General features: G+C 37.4%; 1 protein-coding gene across 51 annotated transcripts in view; it reads left to right on the top strand.

The window, feature by feature from the left end:
- EYA4 (EYA transcriptional coactivator and phosphatase 4) overlaps positions 1-23040 on the top strand; it is a 156760-nt gene extending 133720 nt beyond the window's left edge. For 42 of the 51 annotated variants that reach the window (XM_015284036.4, XM_046938486.1, XM_015284026.4 and 39 more), the window contains 7 exons: positions 3042-3131; positions 10991-11049; positions 11155-11315; positions 13320-13434; positions 15194-15315; positions 17257-17357; positions 19007-23040. In XM_015284036.4, coding sequence (XP_015139522.1) covers positions 3042-3131; positions 10991-11049; positions 11155-11315; positions 13320-13434; positions 15194-15315; positions 17257-17357; positions 19007-19087 — 729 coding nt within the window. In that variant the 3' untranslated portion in view covers positions 19088-23040. Of the gene's footprint in view, positions 1-3041; positions 3132-10990; positions 11050-11154; positions 11316-13319; positions 13435-15193; positions 15316-17116; positions 17218-17256; positions 17358-19006 lie in introns of all 51 variants that reach the window. The other 9 variants (XM_046938491.1, XM_040696818.2, XM_040696817.2 and 6 more) reach the window with 2 other exon arrangements.
- The last annotated feature ends 1042 nt before the right edge of the window (positions 23041-24082 follow it).

Below are 24082 nucleotides of genomic sequence, written 5' to 3'. Positions count from 1 at the left end.
TGCCACTTTGAGTTGAAAGACAGTAAAACAAAGATTGGGATTTCTTCAAAAACCACAAGATCCTGATGAATTTTCTTCTTCTGGGCTTACATGGCAAGAGATGGGAATTGATGTCTAACTCTTGTTAAACAGCTGCAGTGAATGTTTGGACAAATTTATTAATTGAGCCTTCAATTCCAATTACTTTTCTCAGCAGAAGCTGTTACAGGGAGATCCCAGACTGATCTCATGCTAAACTGAAATGGAGTCTCTTTGCTTTATTTTGTTTTATATACAGTACCTAGCAATATCCTTCACATGCCTTTTTCAAAACAGAAATGTAGGAAATCTCATTATAGCAGTAATGAAGTAAGGCATAGTTGGTTACAAAAATGCTACTAATAAGAAAATCATGAAAGCTATGTTACATTTATGTCTTCCAACTATACTGGGCAAGGCAGGAAATTGTGATACATATTTGGTAGTTTCTGTAAAAATAAATTGGATTATAATGGAATATGTTATAGCATATTTCCCCATTTCAGTCCTCTTCTACCCATGAAGGGGAAAAAAGAGACTGAGAATCAGAAGTCTAAGATTCCAGTCTTGGAAGAATTCCAGTGAATACCTTAATTCACATAAATAATAATGAATTACCACCTGTGCATAAACTTATGTACATGCCTTAGTGTTCATAGGATTGAGGTTAAAAAACATAGCAAAACTTCTTTATTATATTGTATTTAAGGACAAGAACATAATTTTTTGTGCAGAGAAAAAAATGTAAGAGAAAGGAGAGAGAAACATATGTTTATACGTGATGACATTTTGATAAAAGCATTATGGCTTGATGAGGAATCTCATGAGTCCAGACTATTTCTGTGATTTGTGTTCTAAGTATCTTACATGAGTTTTTACAAATCTGTTAATGTGCATACCTTAATCATCCCATTGGAAAACTGACCTTTACGCTTGCTGCTGCCATCACCCACATGGCTTTCAAATCCTTAGAATATGATTGTAGTAGACATAGGGGCTTAAGTTATGTTACTAGGCACTGCATTTAGTTTTACTTCTGAAAGGTAGTCTAGACCAGTTCAAAGGTCAGCAAAGAAATATTTCCTTTCACTGACTGAGAATTAGATCTAACTTTAGATCATTACAATTTCTTACACACTATTCTCCTCTTCAAGTCTGACTTTTTCATGAACAAGGGTCAAAATATGTCTATGTTTCAGATTTTGCCATTAGTTTTTAAGTGCTTCAGGGCAGAAGCCATCTTTTATTCTGTCTTTGTGAAGTCCTGAAGTAATGGACGTCTGATCCTGATTGTGAAGACTTTGATCCTGATACTTATAAATGATAATTTGAAATTTTGAGTATTGGGATTTTATTTATTTATTTTTGTCAGATGGGAGCATATGGGTAAAATTTTAGACCTGTGATCTCAAAGCATTTAAGAAAATATTTCTCAAAACTCTCTAGTGGCAATCAATTTAAGCTGTAAAATTTAGGTTTTGTTTCTTATTTAAATGAGAAATCATATCCACTTTAGAAAACCATTGCTGTATTGTAAGCATACAAAAGTTATTTGAACCTGAAAAGTGCAAGAGTTAATTAAAGCACTGGAATAACTAGTTACCAGCTGTCAGCGAAGCATTAAAAACTATACTGCATGTGTTCTTATCCTTAAATGTAAGACAATGTAACTTGCATTACCCTCTTTCATGGCTAGCCAAGCAAAGTCAAATTAATTACCTTACATTTGCTGCACACTAAAGGCTCTCAGAGAAACAGCTATTCCAAATCATGAAAATTGTGGTATCCTGCTAATATTGTGTGATTTGATACTGTGAAAACTGACCCACAAGCAGATAGGAATATTTTGAATGAATCCCATGTAGAGGTAGGAATCCTGTATCTCAGAACAAATGAATGGATGATCTGTAACACAGTCAAACATGCATATTCTTTCCCACTACTTTGGAGCACCTAAAGAATTGTGCCATAGATTGTAGACGCGATGAAGAACATGTAGAAGAACACTTGCAGGTACTTTGCAGAATACCTGCAATAAAATCATAAAGGAGATCCTGGAAATTCATCAGTGCCTGCACAGATGAAGAGTAAATATTGAGAATGGAAAGGGCCAAGCACAGGTTTGTGGATAAATACTGGAGCACCATGGGAAAGAACTGATAAAGGCATAAGGATAGGTAAGGCAGTGATGATTTATGTAAAGTGAAATTTAGTTTGGAAAAAATGAGCAAGGGTCAGATGTTAGACTGCCTTTTATATTTTTCTAAATCAGAAACATCAGAAATTGAAAAGACCCTGTAAATCACAATTTCCTATCAAAGTGTAGGATAATTACTTACAAAGAAATAATTTGGTAGAGATTGCTACCTTTCCTAGTCCAGTTTAACGTGACCTTGATGAGAACTCCTGGGTATCCAAAAATTGGAAGGCAAATGAAGAGATCAGAGGAATTGTGCAGTGGGCCAGGTAGCACGTAGAGTAATTTGTTCTAGCCTCTGCTCTTGATAGTACGTAGGCTCAAAAAAGTTAGTTACTGCTCCCTGGCTGTTTTTTTGTTTGTTTGTTTGTTTGTTTGTTTGTTTTTCTGCCTACAAATTGTCAGTCAAGATAATTACATATTTTTATAAAAGATTCAGGGATGAAAAATGTAGTATATTCTTATTATAATAAATATTCTTGTTCTACAGATTTGATCTGTGACATGTACCTTCCCTATCTACAGCCTTATTTTTGCAGCTTTCCATAAGGCTATCAAATTTTCTCCTTTGTCATAGTTTAGCCAGGTTACAAATGCCTAGGAAGATGATGTTTCAACATGCATAGATCTCCAAATGTTCTCACACAGGTTCAGCAAATTCTTCCTGTAGTGTTATATTAAAATAGCTTAATGCTGACAGAATTTTAGAAAAAAAAAATGTTGCAGTGTTATTTTTTCAAAATACTTTGTATACAACAAGTTTTGAAGTAACTGTGATATAACTTAAAGGTACATAAGTAGCTAATCTGACTTTCTGTTTTTTAAGGATCCACCAATGGCAGTGACCCTTGGACTGCGAATGGAAGAAATGATTTTTAATCTTGCTGATACACATTTATTTTTTAATGATTTAGAGGTAAGAATCAAAGGAACTTAAACACTGTTACACCTGGGGTGTCAACGCAGTGGTTTTACTGTGCATTAATGCTTGTTATGTGTGATGCATATATGTCATATGCTAATCACAGAGAGATTAGCCAGATGGCTGTGAAGTCCTGTGCAGACAGAGTCTTCCATGAAACTGAGTGAGAGGTGTAATCCGGAAACTACACCTTCCTTTCTAAGATAGATCTTTGTCTTAGGGCAATATTTTCAGTGCTCATGGATTTAGTGTTGTCTGCCATGATTTCCAGGAGAGGGATGTATGTGTCTCCCATTCTTTCTCTTGAAATTCCTATATTTGCTTCGAGTTGATGGCATCATCTCAACCAAGTGACTTCATTCTTCTCTCTACAATCACAAGTAGCTGTTTGGCTGTATGTCCTACTTTCTTACTCAAAGAATATCCTTCATTTACTTCAAAGACTGCAGTGTTAGAGAGGTGTGTGACTGTGGTGGATTTATTCATCAGTGTTGTCTCCAATGCCATACAAACTGAGAACACAGTCCCAGTTTTCTTCTGATCATCAGATCCAAAACCTTGCTGTTAGAATGGAGGAGCTTATGGGTAAGCCATCTTCTTCTCTTCTCTGTTCCCCAAAGAATACTGTGAATTTCAAGCCAAATATTATAGGCAGGAATGGCTCATTCTGAAAAATGCTGAAGTGGTTTATGGAATAAAAATGAAAAATTCCTATAGCTGTCTCAATTTCCATATCAACTAACAGAGACACCTTTCTGAACTCTGTTAAAAAGTTTCTTTATTTATTTATTTTTTAGTTTAAAAGACTGAAAGGGTTCGACAAACGCTTGTAAGTGTTGAAGAGAACACAGGATTATTTCTAATTTTGTGAGTTCAAAGACTCATATCACCATATATATATATCTCTGATTAGATTCATTACACTTTTGGTTACTTTTCCAGTGATTTCATTTATCATACTGTATTCCTTTCAGAGACTAAGAGATTTTCAGTAAGCCATGCTTAATAACACAGGTATTAGTTTGGATTCTTCACTGACTGTCTCATGCACTTGATTGACACTTGCCACCAAGTTTCTGGAAGCCTTGCCGATGAATGAGTTTGGTCAATTCAGACATGGCTTCTGGATATCAAATCCTGTCAGCTATCAAATACTGTACTCTCTAGCTTGTGGCATTTTTTATTTTTATTTTTTTATTTTTTGTCTTTTACTTATTTTATTTCCTTCCAGATAAAAGGGGAAAATCCAGAAAGAAGTTCCCATCCAAAATTTTTGATCTGGCATGCTTTCAAATTTTCAGAGTGTAGTGTGTCACATCCTGACAATGTGAAGCCTCCTGGTTGCCCATGATTTCTTCCTGAGGTAACCAGGCAACCACACGTTCTGTCACAAGATACCCTGGGTGTGCCACTTGGCATCTGCTCAGAAAAGGGGGAGACCTCTAGCTGGGGAGTGACCACTGTGAATCACTTGCCTGTTGGAAGCATGCAGATGGACCGCCAAAGGGACAACTGCCTGGGGAGCAGGCCCATCGGCAGTGCTCCACAGACATTTCATTTCAGTCCAGGAGTCCATATCTGCTAACGTAGAATGTGACAGTCCTACAGCAGTGTTTATTTATTTCTTTATTGATTTTGTGGAACAGATAGCAGGTGAAAAACAACTCTCATATTGAACTGCTGGCTTTTCAGACCTTCTCCCGATCTAAATCAGTTGATGTCCTACTCAGAGTGGATCCCAGTATTTCCTCTGTAGTCAGATATTTTGCCACTGATGACAACTGGAAGACTTTGAGATCTAGTGTAAAATGCCAGAGAAAGGTCTCTGGTGAACACAAAAAATGAGGATAAATGAGATTTCTTCATTCACTGGGTTGTTTGTTTCTTTAGCGTGTACTTCCTTTGTTCCTTTGTCAGCTGCGGGAGTAGCAAAAGCAAAGGATACCAGGATGAGGTCCTTTGTCCTGCCTTGCAGATCTCATTTATTCTCAGCAATTTTCATGTCAAGAAACAGATCTACTTCACCTTATACCTGTGCTGTACTTCTTTCTTCCAACAGCAGTCACATAAGAAAGTAAAACCCTGGATATTCCTTCACCAGTCGGTGTCTTATTGCAGTCTAAGTGAGTCATCACTTGACAATGCAAGTGCATTTCGGTGAATGTTCCCTTTCTGGTGCCCTGTACTGGGGATAGATTCCAAATCAATTTTTCAAAGCATTGCTTAAATTTCTTTTTTAGCAGACCTTTGCCCCTGCATGTTCAGATTTCATGTGGCACCCAATGAACTTTAAGCCATTCAGTAGCATGTGCCCAGATTTCTTCAAACTTGTGCTGAGTTTGTGGATGAGATCAGCAAAGAGGAGCTTTCACCTCTTTATATACTTCAGTCTCGCTTATGGCCATTGAAGCTTCATTCTATTCTCTATTTATTTTCTTTGTAGTTCTCAGGTTCTGCTGTCACAGGTGACTTTCAAATCTGGATCATCACATTGTGTATATTCTTCATAAGATGTTCTTAATACCCTGTGCAAAAATTCTTTCTCCAGCTCTTTTCAGAGCTTGAACAGTAACCAGAGAGTATTCAATTTTAGATATATCAAAGAGAACTCCTTTTGGACTCTTTTTAAGAATCTCATAATTCAATCAATTTGATTGGATTAAAACAAATTTCCACAAGCAATTAATTCTTTTTGAACCCAGAATTCAGCTTTGTTTCAAAACCAACTCTATTATAAGATTACCAAAACTCCAAGCTTCTTGTTCTGATATGAACCATGCACACAGATTCTCTTTAACAAATAAGATACAAAAATGACTTTGTGCTTACAAGCATGGTATCATGTGCCAATTTACATAGAGATATCCTTTAATATGTAGATGAACAGATCTGTCTATTTGAATATGTTTACAGAACACATGGCCGTGTCTAAGCACTAAATATTGCAGTGCATCTGCAAGATGACTGAGTGATGAATTCTGAGCATTCCTCAGTTCTGTCTTTCTCTCTCCCTCCCTCCCTCTTTCTGTCTTCCTCCCTCTATCCTCCCCTATATAATGAGGAGGTAGTCTACAGTGTTGGTGCTGATCTGCTGATGATCGTGGCTACCAAGGCGCAAGACCTTTAGTTCTTACTGAGGGAAGTGAGATAGGCCTTTTTTTCAGTAGACATGTTACTTATCCTTTTTCCATCTTCCTTTTCCAGTGCTGAGCCATCAGGTCTCACACCTCCTGTCTTGCATTCATCTTCATTGACCTGGATAGACTGGATCAATGGGCCAAGGTTAACTGTATGAGTTTCAACAGGGCCAAGTGTTGGGTACTGCATTTTGGTCACAACAACCCCGGGCAACCCTACAGACTTGGGGAGGAGTGGCTGGAAAGATGCCTGATGGAAAGGGACCTTGGTGTACTGATGGACAGTCAGCTGAATATGAGCCAGCAGTGTGCCCAGGTGGCCAAGAAGGCCAGTGGCATCCTGGCTTGTATCAGGAATGGTGTGGTGAGCAGGACTAGGGAAGTAATCCTGCCCCTGTACTTGGCATTGGTGAGGCCTCACCTTGAGTACTGTGTTCAGTTTTGGGCACCTCAGTACGGAAAGGACATTAAGATGCTGGAGCAGGTCCAAAGAAGGGCAAAAGGCTTGTGAAGGTCTTGGAGAATATGCCCTACGAGGAGAGACTGAAGGAACTGGGGCTGTTCAGTCTGGGGAAGAGGAGGCTGAGGGGAGACCTTATTGCTCTCTTCCAATATCTGAAAGGTGCTTACAGTGAGAGTGGGGTTGGTCTCTTCTCACTGGTGACAGGTGACAGGACGAGGGGAAATGGCCTTAAGCTTTAGGTTGGATATCTGGAAGGACTCCTTTACAGAAAGGGTTGTTAAGCACTGGAATAGGGTCCCCAAGAAAGTGGTTGAGTCACCATCCCTGGATGTGTTTAAAAACCGTTTGGATGTGGTGCTCAGGGACATGATTTAGCAGAGGGCTGCTAGAGTTAGGGTAGTATGGTTAGTCTGTGGTTAAACTCGATGATCTTTTAAGATCTTTAAGATCTTTTCCAACCTGAGAAATTCTTTGATTCTATGATTCATCTTACCATAAGCCATGTGTCACTGGACATGATAACTGTAATGTACTAATGAACATAGATACCTTCAGCATTGACTCCAGTCATTTCTCTGTATGGTCTAAGCTCTCCTTTTTTCTCTTTCTTTCTTCATTACTAGCACTGCATACCAAGCTTTAGTAATAACAACCAAGTTATTGAAAGTTATCACATACAAAAATAAAGTTTTCCTTCCTCTATGCAAATGTGTCTCATTACAATGACTGCTGATGCAGAAATTCCAATCTGTTGAGACATTCCCCACTGACCCAGTAACCCATGTCCTAATCAGCCAAGCTGTAGTTTTATTTCAGGCTAGGCTGTTCTCCAGCTATTTCATTCTCAGTGTATAAATTTTAGTTAGCTTGAGAAATATCACTTGGGAGGGCAATTGGTATTTTGCCATGAAAATAGGAGTATGGTGCTCTAGAAAGTTCATGTGCCTAAACAACGTTTAGAGCCGGGTCTAAGCTCAGTAACAGTATCCAGACTAAAACATTCAGTTTTCAAGCAGGCAAGGAATAAATGGAAGTTTCCGTCTTTATCTCAGTATTAATTTTATGACAACTTTTAGAAATGTTGGTAGAGCGTACTACACTCACACAAAAAAACATTTTCTTCATTTCTCAACCATGAATCTTCAAACCCTATAATCCCCCTCCACTGTCTAGGATAAAGAAGGAAAAAGTATATTTTTTTCAGATAAACTGAATTACATTTCCATTTGTATGGTAATCCTACCATATTTTAAATAGGATTTTGTGAGCTTTTTTCCCCATTAGAAATGGAAATGAAGTAGAAAAAAATTAGATACAAGAAAGTCTCAAAATTTAAGAGTCAGGTGAAGCTAGTTATAATGGAGAATGAAGCATATACAGAAAAAGGGAGGGGCTTCTGTGTTGCCTCAGAGAGCATATTGCTTAATATCCCCTCCATAATAACATTTTTATATTCAGTGCAGTGAGTCTGAGTGTTTGTGCTGGATAATGAAATTGCTGTTCATTCCAGGAAGATATCTTTTACGATTCTTGGTTGATTCTGAACTCTCAGAGTTTTAGTTTCTGAAAATTGCTGTAAAGTGTTGACTGCACTCGGATATAATTTAAATTGGTATTGCTTCAAGCAAAAGCCTGTTATTTCTAGATTCCTTTCCTGTACAATTGGTATTAGGAAATAAATCTTTCTTAATTTTGACTTTGCACTGACAATAAGCCACTGTGGCTTAAGTATAGAAAATACTGTAGATGCTGCAAAAGCCATTTTACCTTAACATTTAAATTGACAGAGAGCCTTTCCTTCCTCCCTTCAACTGCTTGGTCTATTTTACAAGCAATTACGATCTAGTATTGAGCCACCAGTTTTCTGAATCACTTGGGAAGAGTATAAAACTATCTCCAGTTTGCTTGACTCTTTTTGTGTTTTTCACATTGGAGAAGGGAATTTGCAAAATGAAAACATATTACTTGAAGTAAACAGGAAGACAAAATAAAATGATGCAAAGAGTGAGAGGCACATGAGTTTGCTGTTGGTCAGGAAGCAAGTACTGCCAGACTGCTGAGGAGGTGAGAAATAGATCTGAGAGGAGAAGAGGAAAAGGAGGAAGGGGGAAGCTGGAGATTGCTCTTAAATTCAGTCCTTTTATGTGGCTGGAAACTTAGCAACCTTACTGCAGGAACAAGCAGCAAGCAAGCAGAAAACTGCATGTTCCCCTGTTCTCCTGTTGCTGGAGTCAATAATCTAATTGTGAGATAAAAAATAACAGCAAACAGCTGAGCCTTTGCCACCCACTCATATTAAACTTAATAATTAAATTGTCTGCAGAACAGTTATCTGGAATGTTCAAGGCTGGAACAATACAGCTGAACGACTTAACAAAACCCAAACAGTTCAGACAGACCTTGTCATCCATGAAGATGCCTGTGTGCCCTCCATTTAATTAGTACATGTGCAAATCCACAGGACTGGTTTTTAAACTTTTCAAATTATCTCGTGCTTTGACCAGTTCCAGTGAAAGGTGGTTATGAAGCCAGATACTGCTCAGATATTGCAAAATATTGAGTAAGATTTTTTTTTCCCAGTGGGACTTCTTGTCTGATTTTTGAACTCCTTTCCTACAGTGAGTGGAGTCTAGTTGCATTTTTTCTTGAGTGTAAATAATAAATAGGGATAAAGAAACAAATCTTTTATTTCAGCTGTCACTTCTCATTTTCTTTCTCTTTTCATCTGTTATTTACGTCCAAAAGCACCTTCTTTAAAATATTCTACAGCTTAAGGTAATCTCTGCAAACAGAGCCAACAAATTTTATTTCTCCAGTGGGGAGAAGAATGATTCATCTGTTTATCTTCCCTGAATGCAGGTCTTTCACGCTTGTCATAATGGACTGAGTCAGATGAGCAGACTTTGACCACTCATTCTTTTAGTCTTGATACTATAATGATTGCTGGATTCTATGTGTTTATTTTTTATACTAATTGATATTTTGAAAAAATAATAACTTCACGTGGATAAAATTCTATCGAAGTTTTCATTCAGTGCAAAGCAAACAAAACCTTGGACAGAAATGGTGATTTGCCAAAATTTGGCAAATCACGCTCCCTGAATAAATTCTAGGAACTCATGGTACGCACATAGGAAATCACCTCTCTGCTCAGATTTATCCTTCATCTGGATAGCTTAGCACTAATACTCGACTGAGATTTGAAAATCAGAACTGCGTACTCCTGCTCTTCACAGGAGGTTTGAATTAAGGTTGCATTAAGGTTGGCAATATTATTTGAAGTAGACAAATCTGATGACTCTATTTGAAGCATAAAACTGCGTTTTGAAAGTTCAGCCATATTTTGTCTTAGTGGTGAGACTAAATTATCTGAAAACCTTAACTGGGGAGTCATTTTTAAATACATCCCTAAACCTTTTCATGAATAAAATTAGGATCATATTAGCAATATCTATTTAAAATATATATTTTATAAAAGTCACTTATACACAGAGAAGTCTACAGGCACTGAATTTCTGGTGTATCTTTTGGGGAAGGTTGTTAATTGTAACAACTTCAGAAAACACTAATACATTGCATAGTTATTTATTTATTTGAGCTTCCCCTACATTTACCTGTCTTTCTGCTGTAACTCTTGTGCAGAAGAGATATGAAATTATAAAAACAGACTGGAAGGGAGTTTGACTTTACAAGTACCTTGGTTTCCTGGAGTTATTTGCATCTCTCCAAAACCAGGAAATAGTGAATTTCTCCAGGTCTGCTTTGATTATCTCTGATTTCTTAGCCAAAGACATTCTGATAAATCAAGACAGGAATCTGATCAGCATTCAGACTCCTGAAGACTTAACAGAAATTGCATGCCTTATAAGGCTTATCATCATTAGCTTTTAGGGAACAGGGAAATACAGTTTCAGTGATTTTGGAATATTGATATGCTAGAGAGACAGAGACTTATAATTGTCCTTTTTTTTTTTTTCAATTAAAATAATTGTTATTTGAATTAAAAAAAAAAAATAATAATTACAAAGCACTTTTCTGAAGACCTATTTTAACTGATTTGTCCAGCCTAGGAGTTGAAGTTTGTGAGGTTTTTTTTAAAGAAACTGAAGATGGTATGAAGCCGTAAGTGCACACTGCCATCTTCTGGTAGAGTTAGTGGCCTGCAACAACCATCAACGTCTGTACTGAGCATATATATGGTGAGCATAGGCTTCTTTAAAATGATTTATCATTTGTTGTTTTTTTTCCAACAGGAATGTGATCAAGTTCACATAGATGATGTTTCTTCTGATGATAATGGACAAGACCTAAGGTAAGATAGAGCATTTGCCTCAATTTTTCTCTACAAAGATTAAATAAATTGAGCATTTACAGGAATACATTGTATTTATTTTTACTGTATTTTGGGTGTTTGCAGTACCTACAGTTTTGCAACTGATGGCTTCCATGCAGCTGCAAGTAGTGCAAACCTTTGTCTGCCAACAGGTGTAAGAGGAGGGGTTGACTGGATGAGGAAGCTGGCTTTCCGTTACAGAAGAGTAAAAGAGTTGTATAATACTTACAAGAACAACATAGGAGGTGAGTTTAATTGTGAAAAACGATTTAGAATGCTGATAAGGTTCACCCATATGGCACTGAACTCCTGCCAAGTCGAAGTGCCTTGCAAGCCACAGACTGAAGTGAAATTAATGGGACTGGACCTTGGGCTATGATAAGGTCCTGACTGTAGGGACAGATCCAGTGTTGTGCCACTGTGCAGGAGAACCAGAGCCAGGGAAGCAGGGCAGGCTTCTGTTTAACTTGCAGAGGGCCCACTTTTCTCCTACAGACCCAGCTCAGTTATATCTACCTCCTCCTGACTTACTGATTGATTAAGACACTTATTTTACTTCAAACAAGCTGTTATTCTAGAAAAGAGGTTTTGTAATTTCCACAGCACAGATTAGTTCTGGGTGGCACTCTTTTCCATCCTACATTTTCATGACCTGGTTGGCAACAACACACTGCTTAATTCTTTGCCCTGTACCTGCTATTCTGTTTTCACTAGTGGACTCAAGAAAACTCTAGCACTGCCATATGACTAGCTCTTTTTGTTATTTTTGTTGCTCACACAGTTGTTTGTGTTAGCAAGAAATCCCAGCCTCATCTGGGACCAAAGAAGTTGGTCTTCATGCATTCATTCATGGACTCTCTCATGTCACTGGCAGCAGGCTTTTAGGAAATCACAATCCTGGAGAGTCTTGTGTAACTTGCAGAAGCAAGTAGCCCTGTTCTGAGGAATTTCTCAAGAAGAGATCGTGAGAAGAGAATCTTCAAACATTCCTAAAGCCACAATTGAGAATGAGACAAGGCAAACCCAACCAGGAAGGAGTCCCAGTGAATGCTCTCCCATTCTAGAGCATGGACTCTTTCAATTCAGATAAAATTCATTTTAGAGGATGTTTAAACACACCTTCATTAAAAACACATCAGTGGTCTTTCAGCATTTCTTGCAGTCTCTCACAAATAGATAACAGTACTACTAGTGTGGACAGTGGAGTAGTCATTAAATTAATCATTCCCTAAATCAGACAAATCTGGCATATATTTTTTTTACTTTTAGTAGTTTAGAGTCTTTATGTGCCAGAGGAGCAAAGGATAGTAGTAGATGGCTGGCATTCAGTTGTTCTGCCTTGCTCTTTGTTGATATCATGAAAAGAGTTCTTATATATTAAGAATACTTGAAACATTATTATCCAAAGGTTTACAGGGATTTCTTACCAAAATTTTTTTTCATATAAATCTATTTCAGAATAGCTGGTAGAATGCAACAGTAGGCTAGGTCAAACTGTGTATTTTGGGCTCTTTTGTTTCAGATTTTTGGAGACAGTCATCACCATTTCTGAAAGAGAAGAGGTATATTAATGTCACCAAGCCTGCTTCTCTGCTCTTCTAGGACCATATTTAAATTTAAAATTGCTTGTTTATAAAGAAGTCAAGTCTCAATATTTACGAAATAGGGTGGGTTTTTTTGAAATCTGACCATTCATACTTTAAAGATTCTTAAGGTGTTTTAAAGGACTATGTGAGGTACAAAGTCATAAAATGTGCAGCCCTTTCAGAGCTGCAAATGCTGTAAATGAAACTACCCACTGACTAAATGGAACTAACTGCTAACTACAAAAGAACTAACTACATGAACAGCAATCCATCAGCAAAGAAATTGCATATTTCCATATGCAAAACCTGAGGTTTACCTATATACAGAGTCACAAGCAAGGCAGTTATAAAGATACGCAAATACCGTAAAGACAAGTTTATAATAAAGTAATTATTTTCTCAGTGTCTCTGCCTATGGTCCCCATGGTATGGGTCCCGTTGTCACTGCCTCCGATAATCAGTGTAAGATGTATGTAAGAACTTTGTTTGAAAAAATGTGTACTTTGGAGAGGCACGCTTTGAAACAAAGACAAGTGTGCTGAATGTAAATTTGGGGGGAAAAAGTTCTGGTGAAATTTAAAATTGAAATGCTAACTCAAAATCTGTACATTCCAGTTAATACAGAACTTAATTGTATTTCTTTTCTTGCTTTTTTCATAAAAGGACTCCTAGGTCCTGCAAAAAGAGATGCATGGTTGCAATTAAGAGCAGAGATTGAAGCTCTGACAGACTCCTGGCTAACAAATGCACTTAAATCTTTATCAATTATCAGCACAAGGTACGTATTGAGCCTTCATTCTGGATATTTAGTGGCTATTTTGTGACATTTTAAGTTAAAGTATACTAGTACTTTCAAAGAACAGTTACAGGTGTAATACAACTTTTGAATAGGACATAGGAAAATTTCCGTGGAAAATTATTTCATTTTCTGTCATTTCTACACTGAGTAGTAGGAAAGGTCCTTTAGAATGTGATGTATGGTCCTGTCAACATTGAAAGTGTATGTTGGAACTGTGAGCCAGGCTTTAAGCTATTTATCCTGTGGGCAGCAGCCTCTGAACTCCAAGTCTGTCTGTTCTGGACCTCAGTGTTTGTGCCTATTCACAGTGGTACCTGAGTACTCTATAAATCCCAGAAGAGAAAATCATTTTTCTTCTGCCCTTCCAAACAGATCAGTATGATTAAACATATATCTAAGTTTTCAGAAGAATGAATATCTATGTTTGATACTATGACTCACATAAAAGCCTGGGATCCCAGTCATGAGACATAATTGTTCATCTGAAATAATGGAGCTGTGAAAACTGCTGCAGCTTAGTCACCTATTTAACATGTATTTTATTGGAAATCCTCAAAAACATGGCTTTAAACTATAAAGAAGCCATCTTGACTTCTAACCATATCTGAGGGTAAGAAATCAGTGTTAAACAAGAAAGAACAAACTTGGAAAGATGTGAAAAATGATTTTAAAAGTAGTTGCTTTTGCAATATGCCTCTCTCTCAGTTACTGTTTAAATTTTTTCTCAGTGTCATAAGCACCTCATGAGGAAAAAAAAAGTAAAACAATTGTGTTAGTCAACGTGTTTAGCTCTATATTTCTTTCCAAAATGTTAGTCTTCAAAAAGACATTGTATAATGTCGATCAGTTGAGCATTGCAGGATGAATGTGATAAACTGTTGACACTGGCTCAGGACTGCTAAATAACAGTCATTTATCTTGTCATCAAATAACTGTACAGCTATAAATCTTCAGAAGATATGCCCACGAGGCAGCTAAGCTTCACCTACATGTTAATGACAAGAAACTGAGATACATTAAGACAGAAATAATAGCCTGTGGTCTGCCTTGGGGCTCACAGAAGGACCCAAAATCACAACTAGTTGCTCTCAGTTCCGTGACCAAACACATGTTCCAGCCTGTCAGTGCCTGAAATGTCCTGGCTTTCAGTTTTCTGTCGTGTAACAGCTAAGCTCAGCTTCTCCATTCAAGCTTTCAACCTTTCCATTCAGTGCTATCTTATTAATGTGATTATGATTGTCTCTCCCTCTTCTCAGAAAAAAACTTACTCTTGAAACATGAAGAAAGTGATGTCAGTGTGCAGAAATGTATATTGGCCACTTATTTCCCCTCAAGACAGGAGTAACAAATGATGTTTTTGCTTTCTCCTTACACTTTAATTTGGCTGGTAGCTACTGCCAAGTAATCCACAGCAGGAAAATGATGCTTTGAAGGCACTGGGATGTCTATCTTCAGAGGTAGTGATCTTATTTGTATGTTTCAGTGGACTCATCTTCAAGGACTTGGTTTTCATTAATCAGCCTGGAATACTTCCTATAAATCATGCCTATATACATTTCAAAGGATTTTGCCAAAAAGCTTATGTATATTTTTCTGGAAGTGATGGTGCTGAGTAGCAGTGCTGTGTGAGTGAAAGTGTTGAGAAACCTTGAATATGCTCTCCACAGCTGGCTCACCTCATCAGCATTTGGGTAAAGGTTTTAAACTATTCAAACTTCAACTATTTCTCTCGTTTTAGGAGTAACTGTGTAAATGTATTGGTAACAACAACCCAGCTTATCCCAGCACTTGCAAAAGTCTTGCTATACAGTTTAGGAGGAGCTTTTCCTATTGAAAATATTTACAGTGCAACTAAAATAGGTAAGAAAATTATTCTTCCATTCATTCTAACTACTCTGCATTATTAATAGTTACTTGCCAGTAACATATGGATTCAAAACCACTTTCCTAACGCATTTTTAGTTAAAAGTTAGACATTGCACATGTTCAGAGTTGTTTATATCGATAATAATATTCCTAGTTCAGCTTCTTTTCAGATATGCCAAATATGATAAAGGTTACAGTACTGATTAAAAACCTCAGAAACTTCTAGTTAAAATACAGAGAACATAAAATGTGCAGAGAAGAATGAAGGGAAGTATTTCATTAATTCTAATCCAAACAGAAAATTTGTTAAAATAGACTCTGCTCTGATCTTCAGCTCTATGCAAGGTAGACCACAGCTTCACAAGCTTTTTTTGGAATCACAGCATATTACTGAGCATAATGATAAGGCCAGGCTGGATGGGACTTTGAGCAGCCTGGTCTAGAGGGAGGTGTCCCTGCCTGTAGCAAGGGGGTTGTAAGTTAAGTAGGTGATCTTAAAGGTCCTTTACAACCCAAACCATTCTATGATTCCATGATGACTGGTACCCAAAGAAGCTGTACCGATGAATGCCTCAAGGGCATTTCCCTATTCTGCTGCTAACTGGGTACTTTGAAGGGGCTTGCATACAGTTTAGAGAGTCATATATTTGGGAATCACATCCAAAATTGTCTGCACCAGGATTTTCTTGTAGGAACAGTGTCTGCTGTCTCATCCCTGTTGAGAACACAGCATAATCTCTTGGGTACAGGACCTACTTTTCATTTCAGTGACCTCTGCTTTGTGTTGAGCACAGGACTAAAATTGTAGCTGTTGCTTGCACACACTGAAATCTGATCCTCACTGAACAATTAATACACACAATGCTTTTCATAATCATAAGCCTTTTTCTACTGGACCATCTGAACAAAATCAAGAGAAGAGCACTAAGAATCAGAGAGCTAGAAATAAGGAGCTTATGAGAAGAGACTGAAAATCCTGGGGCGGGGGGAGACATAATGAGAAACCTCAGGTAAAAAGCTATTACAAAAAGAAAATAATCTTCTTCTACATTAATGGGAGGTATGGCAATAAATGATGGTTAAATTGCAGTGGGGCATGTTTGGGTTGCATAGCAAAGAGACTCTTCCTAAGGGAAAAGTTAATTAAATATGGAGATTGTCTGTGGAAACAGTGAAATCATTTTATCTGGACAGTTCATGGATCAATAACGCAAGCATTTTCTGGTAAATTGAAGCTGTATTACAGTGGGAAGATGGGTAGGTGACTTTGCTTGGCTCTTTTAAATCCTGTTTATTGTTACTGGCTTATTCTGCTTGTTTCCACATTCCTCCAGAAGAGCCAAATACTTCATGGAAGTTCTCCCAGGAACCTGTTGTCTAGTTTTATTTTTGGTGTCCATTGTTTTCCAAACACATTTTCCATTGCTACATGGCTTACTTTTGCAGATATACTAGAACTGGAATTGCTGCAGTCCTTGAAAAATTATTACTACAATAATAGGGAAACATTAAATTTTCATTTTCCTCTCACTAACCTATTTGTTTTTGAAGTGCTTCTAATTCCTTCATTTTAGTGGCTTTCCTGTAACTCTTAAGAATGGGGTTTAATTTGACCCAAATCAGCTTAGAGTCACTAACAGTGTTAATTATTTCTCAGCAGTTTTAGCTCTAAATCTCAAGACTGAGAATTATAAAAACAAGTAGTAGTAGCAATGTCTTAGCGCTGCAGTAAACCTTTGTAGAGCATCGTGGTAACTTGCTTGATAGCTTGAACAAGTAGTGCATTGTTTTTCAGGCAAAGAGAGCTGTTTTGAGCGTATAGTGTCCAGATTTGGCACTAACATAACTTATGTTGTGATTGGAGATGGCCGAGATGAGGAGCATGCAGCTAATCAGGTAACTTCACTCTGAACTCTTATCTCATTTATCTTCCAGGAAAAGAAAGTTGCTTTGAACGAATAATGCAAAGGTTTGGCAGAAAAGTAGTATATGTTGTAATTGGGGATGGTGTAGAAGAAGAACAGGCAGCAAAAAAGGTAACCTGTCTCCTGAAATGTTGGTGTGATACATAGCTACTAATGCAAGCCTTTCTGTTTGCATTTCTGTCAGTGTTGTACAATGGCAGAATGACAAATCATTTCAGTCTACAGACACAAGGCCATAAGAGCATGTTGACATCAGCACTTAAAGTAAAATGAACCATTTGGATTCTAGCATTTGCTTTATTTCAGTTTGGAGAGGAAAAAAAAAAAAAGCAGAATCATTTTAAAATGGACAAAAAAAAAAAAGATTGGGACAAAAATGTCTGACTAACATCAAGCAAATAAGAGATTAAAAGAGGATATATCATGGGTTTGACATGAAGGTTGGGTGGTCATCCTCCTTCAACAGTGAAACCAGGTAGGTTTGAAAAGAAGTGTTATGGAGAATGTGAAAAGCCATTAAAAGGATTGTGCAGATTTTTTACTGACATATGGAAAGATCTGTAGTTGGCTGGAGCATACAGGACGAACATGTAGTTTGATTCAAGAAAGAAACATCTGCAAACAGAAAAAGAAAACAACATACAGGCTATGCACCAAATCTGTTTCTAAAAAAAATTGTTTATTTAGAAGTATTGTTTCCTCATCTGATGAATGCAAATCTAAACTTCACCAGATAAATTTTCAGTGTTCAAAAGATCAAATTAGTAATAATTTGAACCATGCTTCACAGTATAGACCCTCAAAATATGCAGAAAGAGATATAGGTTTTTTTTGCCTCTGCACACCTGCAAAAGTTATATAAATGTCTTCATGCTAGAAGTGGTGAAATTAAGTGTCCTTAAAGTGTTAAGTTTTTAGAGTGCAGGTGGAATGGGAACAAAACGAAAATAACTGAAATGCTTATTCCAAATGGTTCCTTGATTTAGGTAGAGTACTGGTGATGGGTCTTTTGTAGATTGTGCTAAACAAGTGGTGGTTGGATTGTGTACTTTCCAGTTTGGCATGCTTTTTTTCTAAATGTTGGCTATACTGCATGAATAGATAACAGAATTCAGAGGAATGGTTGAATATAGCACATTACAAATAGATCTGAACAGAATGTGAAAGTATGACTTCAATTCTACTCCGATCAATTGCTGAAGGAGAAGAGTGCATATACCTGCAACTCTCAGAGACACTGATGCTTTCTGCAACACATTATCTTCTCTTAAGTACAGAAATGTGTTATTTTCTCCTCAAAAGATATTTCTTTTCTTTTCCTCCCAGAAGGACAAAAATGTAATTCAACTCTGTTTCAAAGTGTGTGTGAAGCCACATTTTATGAAAGTCTTATAACCTTTCAAATGAGCTTTCAGTCTCTTGCAAAGTATAACAAGTGGAACAGAAGCAGATTTCCTGTTAATGCTCCTTTGTATGGGTTTCCATGATAACAAGAAAGCAAATAGCCCTCACTAAATAATGGGCTCTTTACAAAGACACTATTAAGAAAGGCTGTCTAATTTTTTTTACCTTCAGGTGAACTATTGAGCTCAGATCTATTTTGGCCTGATTTTTGTCAGTACATTACTAGCAAAAATCATTCCAGAAACACAGTGGTGTAAACTCTGTGGTGGTAACCTGACTAGACTCATGCATCAGATACCGCCCTCTGTCATAGCACTCACTGTTCCTGACCTTTTTCCCCCCTCTGACAAACACAGCACAACATGCCTTTCTGGAGGATATCCAGTCATTCGGACCTCTTGGCTCTCCATCAAGCACTGGAACTAGAGTATTTGTAACTGTGTTCTAAAGTTGGCGATCCTTTTTTTTTATATATATATATTTCAAGTACACTGAATTTTTATGTGTGATTCAATGCCTCTGGCTTTACACATATGAATTGTCTTAAGAAGGGAAGAAATATTTGGAATTAAAAATTCCAAACTGAAGAATTCAGATTGCTGAATGGAGTTAAAACATTAGTGCTACATAAGGAAGCTCTATGGTCTTATATATGCAACGTTTTTAAATGGATTAAAACTGTGGAGGTTGCTGGTACACACCGAATGAGCCCTGACAGGAGTGAACAAAGGACTCGAACTGGCAAAGCACCAACACGCGTTTTCCAACCGACAAAGTGGTGTTCAACAACATTCCTCAAAATGGGATATATTCTCAGCACTGAGGTTTGAACCAGACTTTAGCCTACCTAACCCAGAAAATCTGAATTGGAATGCACTCAGACTGTATAATGACAATCCTGTCTAGACCTGTAATTTGTGTAAATTATTGATGAAAATAACTTACTGTGACTTTATTAGCAGCTGATTTTGGAAGTGGATGCAATTTTTCTTTCTTTTTGGGGGGGTGGGGGAGGGGAGAGGGTTATATAATATTATCTCTTTTATAAGTTTGGCAAACAGAATGTGCATAATGATGTGTTGTGCCTTAAGGAGAAGACTGTGTTTGTGTGTTATAATGTAACTTTGGTTAAAAACTATGTAGATAAACAAACAAAAAAAGCCTTTGTGATAATTTTTGACATGACCAAATTTGAAATTCAGAGAAATCAAAGAGAAGGGCTGCACCAAAGCATTTAAGTTTTTGTTGCAGTAAAAAAAAAATAATAATAATAATAAAGGAAAGTTTGTGTTTTTATTTGGATTCTCAATAATTCCACTGACTGAGGAAAGTTGAGAGTATGTTGGGAGGTTGATAGTGGGGACCGCTACCTTGAAAGCTAAAAAAGAAGTGTTTAACACCTTCAACATCGTTTCTTGATTCTCTCATGAGAGAACTAGGAGCCATTTTCATGAATTACTTAGTCCACTGAAAGCCATGCAGTGAGTGTATTTGCTGTGTTTGAAGGAACAAACTCCCAGCCAGTTGATGAAGTATCTGGAGTGCACCGATGGCATTACTGCAAGGTGAAAATACGCTGTTAAGCACAGATGGAGGATAAGACATAGGTTCTTTAGAAAGAAAAGAATTCTAAAGAATGTCTTACTGGTCAGATGCACAAATTATGCTACATTCAGCATATTTAGGATCAACACTGGCAGCTGGAATTGCTGGCAAGATGGCATTGGCTTGCTCAGGAGTACAGTCCATTTTGGTAAATATTTTGGCATATTTTGGTCGCTTTTCCATTCAGTTCCACATACAAGTGTCTTCTGTTCTGGGTCAATATGTCTTTCTTCACCTAATTTTGATTACAAAATATTAATACACAGGAGCAACCCTAAGGGTCTTTGAATTCAGATATTTCAACAGCATGTCGGGCATCTGAGGAGAGGATAAGGAGGGGATTTTGATGAAGAAATACTGAGAAATATGTTATCTTTAGTCATGTATATTAATAATTTTGGTCCACATGGCGATAATTACCTTGCAAGTACTGAACATGCTGTCTTTCAGCTCTGGAAAATGAGCAAGGTCCATTTTCATCACAAGAGCCCCAGCGCCCCATATGCAGCTTGAAGCAACCCCATATGAGCGCTCTGAAGCAACTGCAGTGATTCATCTCTCATTGCAGAAGATGGAAACTGCTTTTTTGATTTTCATTACTCTATGTGGAGATGCCTGAGGTTGCCTGTGCTCTGACTGCATGAAGAAGTGTGAACAAGAGATATTAAATGTAAACTCCAATGATGCTTACAGAAGCACAGCAGCCAGCACTGAGCTGAATTTCTTCCACCCCTGTTTTGAAGCTAGTGTATGCTTAGTTACCAGGTAGTAAGCAAATTTCGTCTTTATTGATATATTACATGAAATTTAGTAGGTGAAAGCCTGGAGTCACTAAAAAATCAAGGCAAATCTCCTTTGTAACTTCATGAAAATGGAATTTCTTTGCTGCTTTGGAATTGAGTATACAAGTCACCACAAAAGATAATTTTTTGTTATTGCTGGAAAGTGTGAAGCCATGAGAATAACCACATGTGAAATCACTATGCACCAGCTCCTTGGGTGATAGATATGAGTATCCAACAAGTAAAAATGATGCATATCTTATTTATATTTACAGAATTTGCCTAGTCACATTTGCTTAGAAGTACATTTTCATAAGACCTGTGGTGCCAGTGTTTCGTAGTCTTCAAGTGGGAAAAATATGTTTCTACTGGAACAGGAAAAAAGGTCGAACAAAGCCCTTCTCAAGTTCCAGCACCATAACATTGCATGAGAATGTCAACATAAAAGGTTTTATTAAAAAAAAATTGGTATGGTGAAATAGCTTATTTTTCTTTTTTTTTTTTTTTTAAATAAGTGATAGCATTATTTAAATGCATGAAGCAATTTTATTTCTCTCTCTTCTTTAGCTTTTCAGAGTTCTTTACCAAATCAGATGTTAGAACAAACAATAGCCCAGCAACAACCATCAGTTCTTAAAAAGGTTTGCGGTGGAGTTGTTCTTAACTCTCTGGCAAGTCTGACTCAATTAATATACTGGATATCCAGAGAGGAGGTGGAGGCAAAAAGAGGGAAGTTTTGCAGAACACAATAAAGTTCTGATTTTAACTTGAATTCTGTGTCCTAAGTCAGCGAAAGTTAATTATAAAAATAATCCAAAAAAATGCACACACACACAAAACCCCAAAGATTTATCTCAAAAACCTTCACAAATCTAAATCTCTAAAGTAAAATTGCAGAGCACAAATACTGTCTTGCTAAGCAAAAATTGTTATATATCTGTGAACAAGATTGTGTTGTACATGCCTGTATTGTTGAAAGAAATGACTGATAATTTTTCCTGCATGAATAATAGAGAGGAGAAAATGACCAAGGCAGAGATGTAGTGAAGACAGACCGTTCCAGATGGGATTAAGCTGAAGGTTGGTCATTTTGACATTGAGTGCATTTTAATTCAATAGCGTATTAATCAGAAACTGCCTTCCCTTCAGCCTCTCCTGAACAATCAAGATTGAGCATAATGTCACATTTGCAAGTAATTTGTGCAAATGAATTGTAGAATATAATGCATTTTGCTGATACTCTAAGCAGTTTTCAGTCAGTACAGAACTTGAAAGTTCATTAGGCATTTGAATACTCAGCTTGCAGAATACAGACATAGTGTGATTGCAGTCACCAATTAGTAACTTAAATAGATATAACTCCATGCAGCTCAGCCTATCAGTGAAAAAAGGAAGCAAAAGCTAAAAATGATAATTGTTTTTAGATGCCTATGGAGATAGCACACAAAGATATAGGTGGCAGCTAGCTCCCAATTAATGATTTCATTAAAAGCCAGTGTGAGAAGCAGTGTTTGCATCCACAGTAGATGCAGAGAGTGTTCCAGTGTAAGCACTGACTAGAGAGATGAAGCCAAATCAAAATCCTGTATACAGGCACACTTCATCTCAGAGCAGATGAAATCCTGCAGCCAACTGAACTGCAGAGTTTGTGGTGAACGTGGACTTGGCCCACAGTAGGAAACCTGAATTTTAGCTGTGAGTTTGTGTCCAGATCCGGGGTTTGGGTTCAAAAGTCATCTCTACTTTACAGGAGTGATACCAAGCATATGCTTGAAATGAATGTGGTATTTAGTATCTTTGAAGAGGAGCTGAAGTGACATGAGCCAAATCCCAGCAATAGCAGCATTTTTGAGATAAAATTGAAGCCAAGGGTGTCTGTTATGTATTAGCAGATTATAGTTTATTGGGGCCTACATAATTTAAGAAAATGTAAATTAAAATTAAAAGCTTGTAAAATTATGTACATCTTTACTATTTCTCAATAAATACACTTGGAAATGTCATTTGCTGCACTATAACATTTTGTAAGATGTTTGGTTTGCGGTTGAAACCCTCAGTAAATAATATCTCTTATGAGAACTGAGCATGGCCTTGGACTCCTCTTAAGTATGTCGGTGCTGCCCCAGTGATCCACATCAAGCGACTCTGTGCCCTTGCAGTATGGTAGCGACAAGCTTCCCTCTGTGCTGTTTGCAAGGTGCAGCCCTGCAGGAAACCTCCCTTTTCCCCTTGTCCTGCACCCAGGTTTCCTTACAAAGGACAGCAGATGTCCCGCTCCAGCTTGCAGTTCAACAGACAGCTTTTTTATTACAATGGCATGGGGACACTTTGATGATCTAGACACGTAATGCATGAATTTAAATTCTCTTACCAATTCACTAACTAATGTTATGCTAATATCTTCTCTGTGGAGAATAACCTCCAAAACAGAAAAGTTGTTCAGGAGACAGACGGGAGCACTCCAGTGAAGCTGAGCCTTGTGAAACTTTGCATGGTGTCTTTGGGAGTGGTGTTTTATGTTGGGGGCTAGTCTTGTTTTGAAAGTAGCAATCCCATTGCTGTCTGCTTGCAGGGGCTTTAAAAAAGTCATTTCAAAAGGCAGGGCTGCAAGCTTATCAGCACACATAATGTGACATTACAGTCTTGGAAACAATACTGCAAGTGGCAGAGCCTTGGGCCCTGGTACTCCAGCACTTCAACCACAACAAGCGGATCTTTTGTTTGTTTGTTTGTTGTTTTTTTTTTTTTTAAATTTGTGTTGGACAAGCAAAAAAAAACCAACTGTTGTCACACAAAGTACAATTTCTCAGCACTGGCAGATGAATTCATCCTCAAATATCTGTCTGAATGTGGGTCATTAGAAATTTACATATGCTCTCCAATAAAGATGAAGCATGAGAGCACAGGAAAACAAAGGACATAGATTTAAACAAACGAGAACATATCAAGGAGTCAGGTTGAGAACAGAGGTTAATTAGACTTGATTTTTTCTGCTGTTTTCTCAGTGGCTAGGAAGATGAAGAGCAGCAGAGAAGCAGCAAATGG

Source organism: Gallus gallus, chromosome 3, assembly GCF_016699485.2.
Source record: "Gallus gallus isolate bGalGal1 chromosome 3, bGalGal1.mat.broiler.GRCg7b, whole genome shotgun sequence".
Taxonomy (NCBI): Eukaryota; Metazoa; Chordata; class Aves; order Galliformes; family Phasianidae; genus Gallus; species Gallus gallus.
The sequence above is the reverse complement of the archived record's forward strand: the minus strand, read 5'-3'. Positions and strand labels throughout refer to the sequence as shown.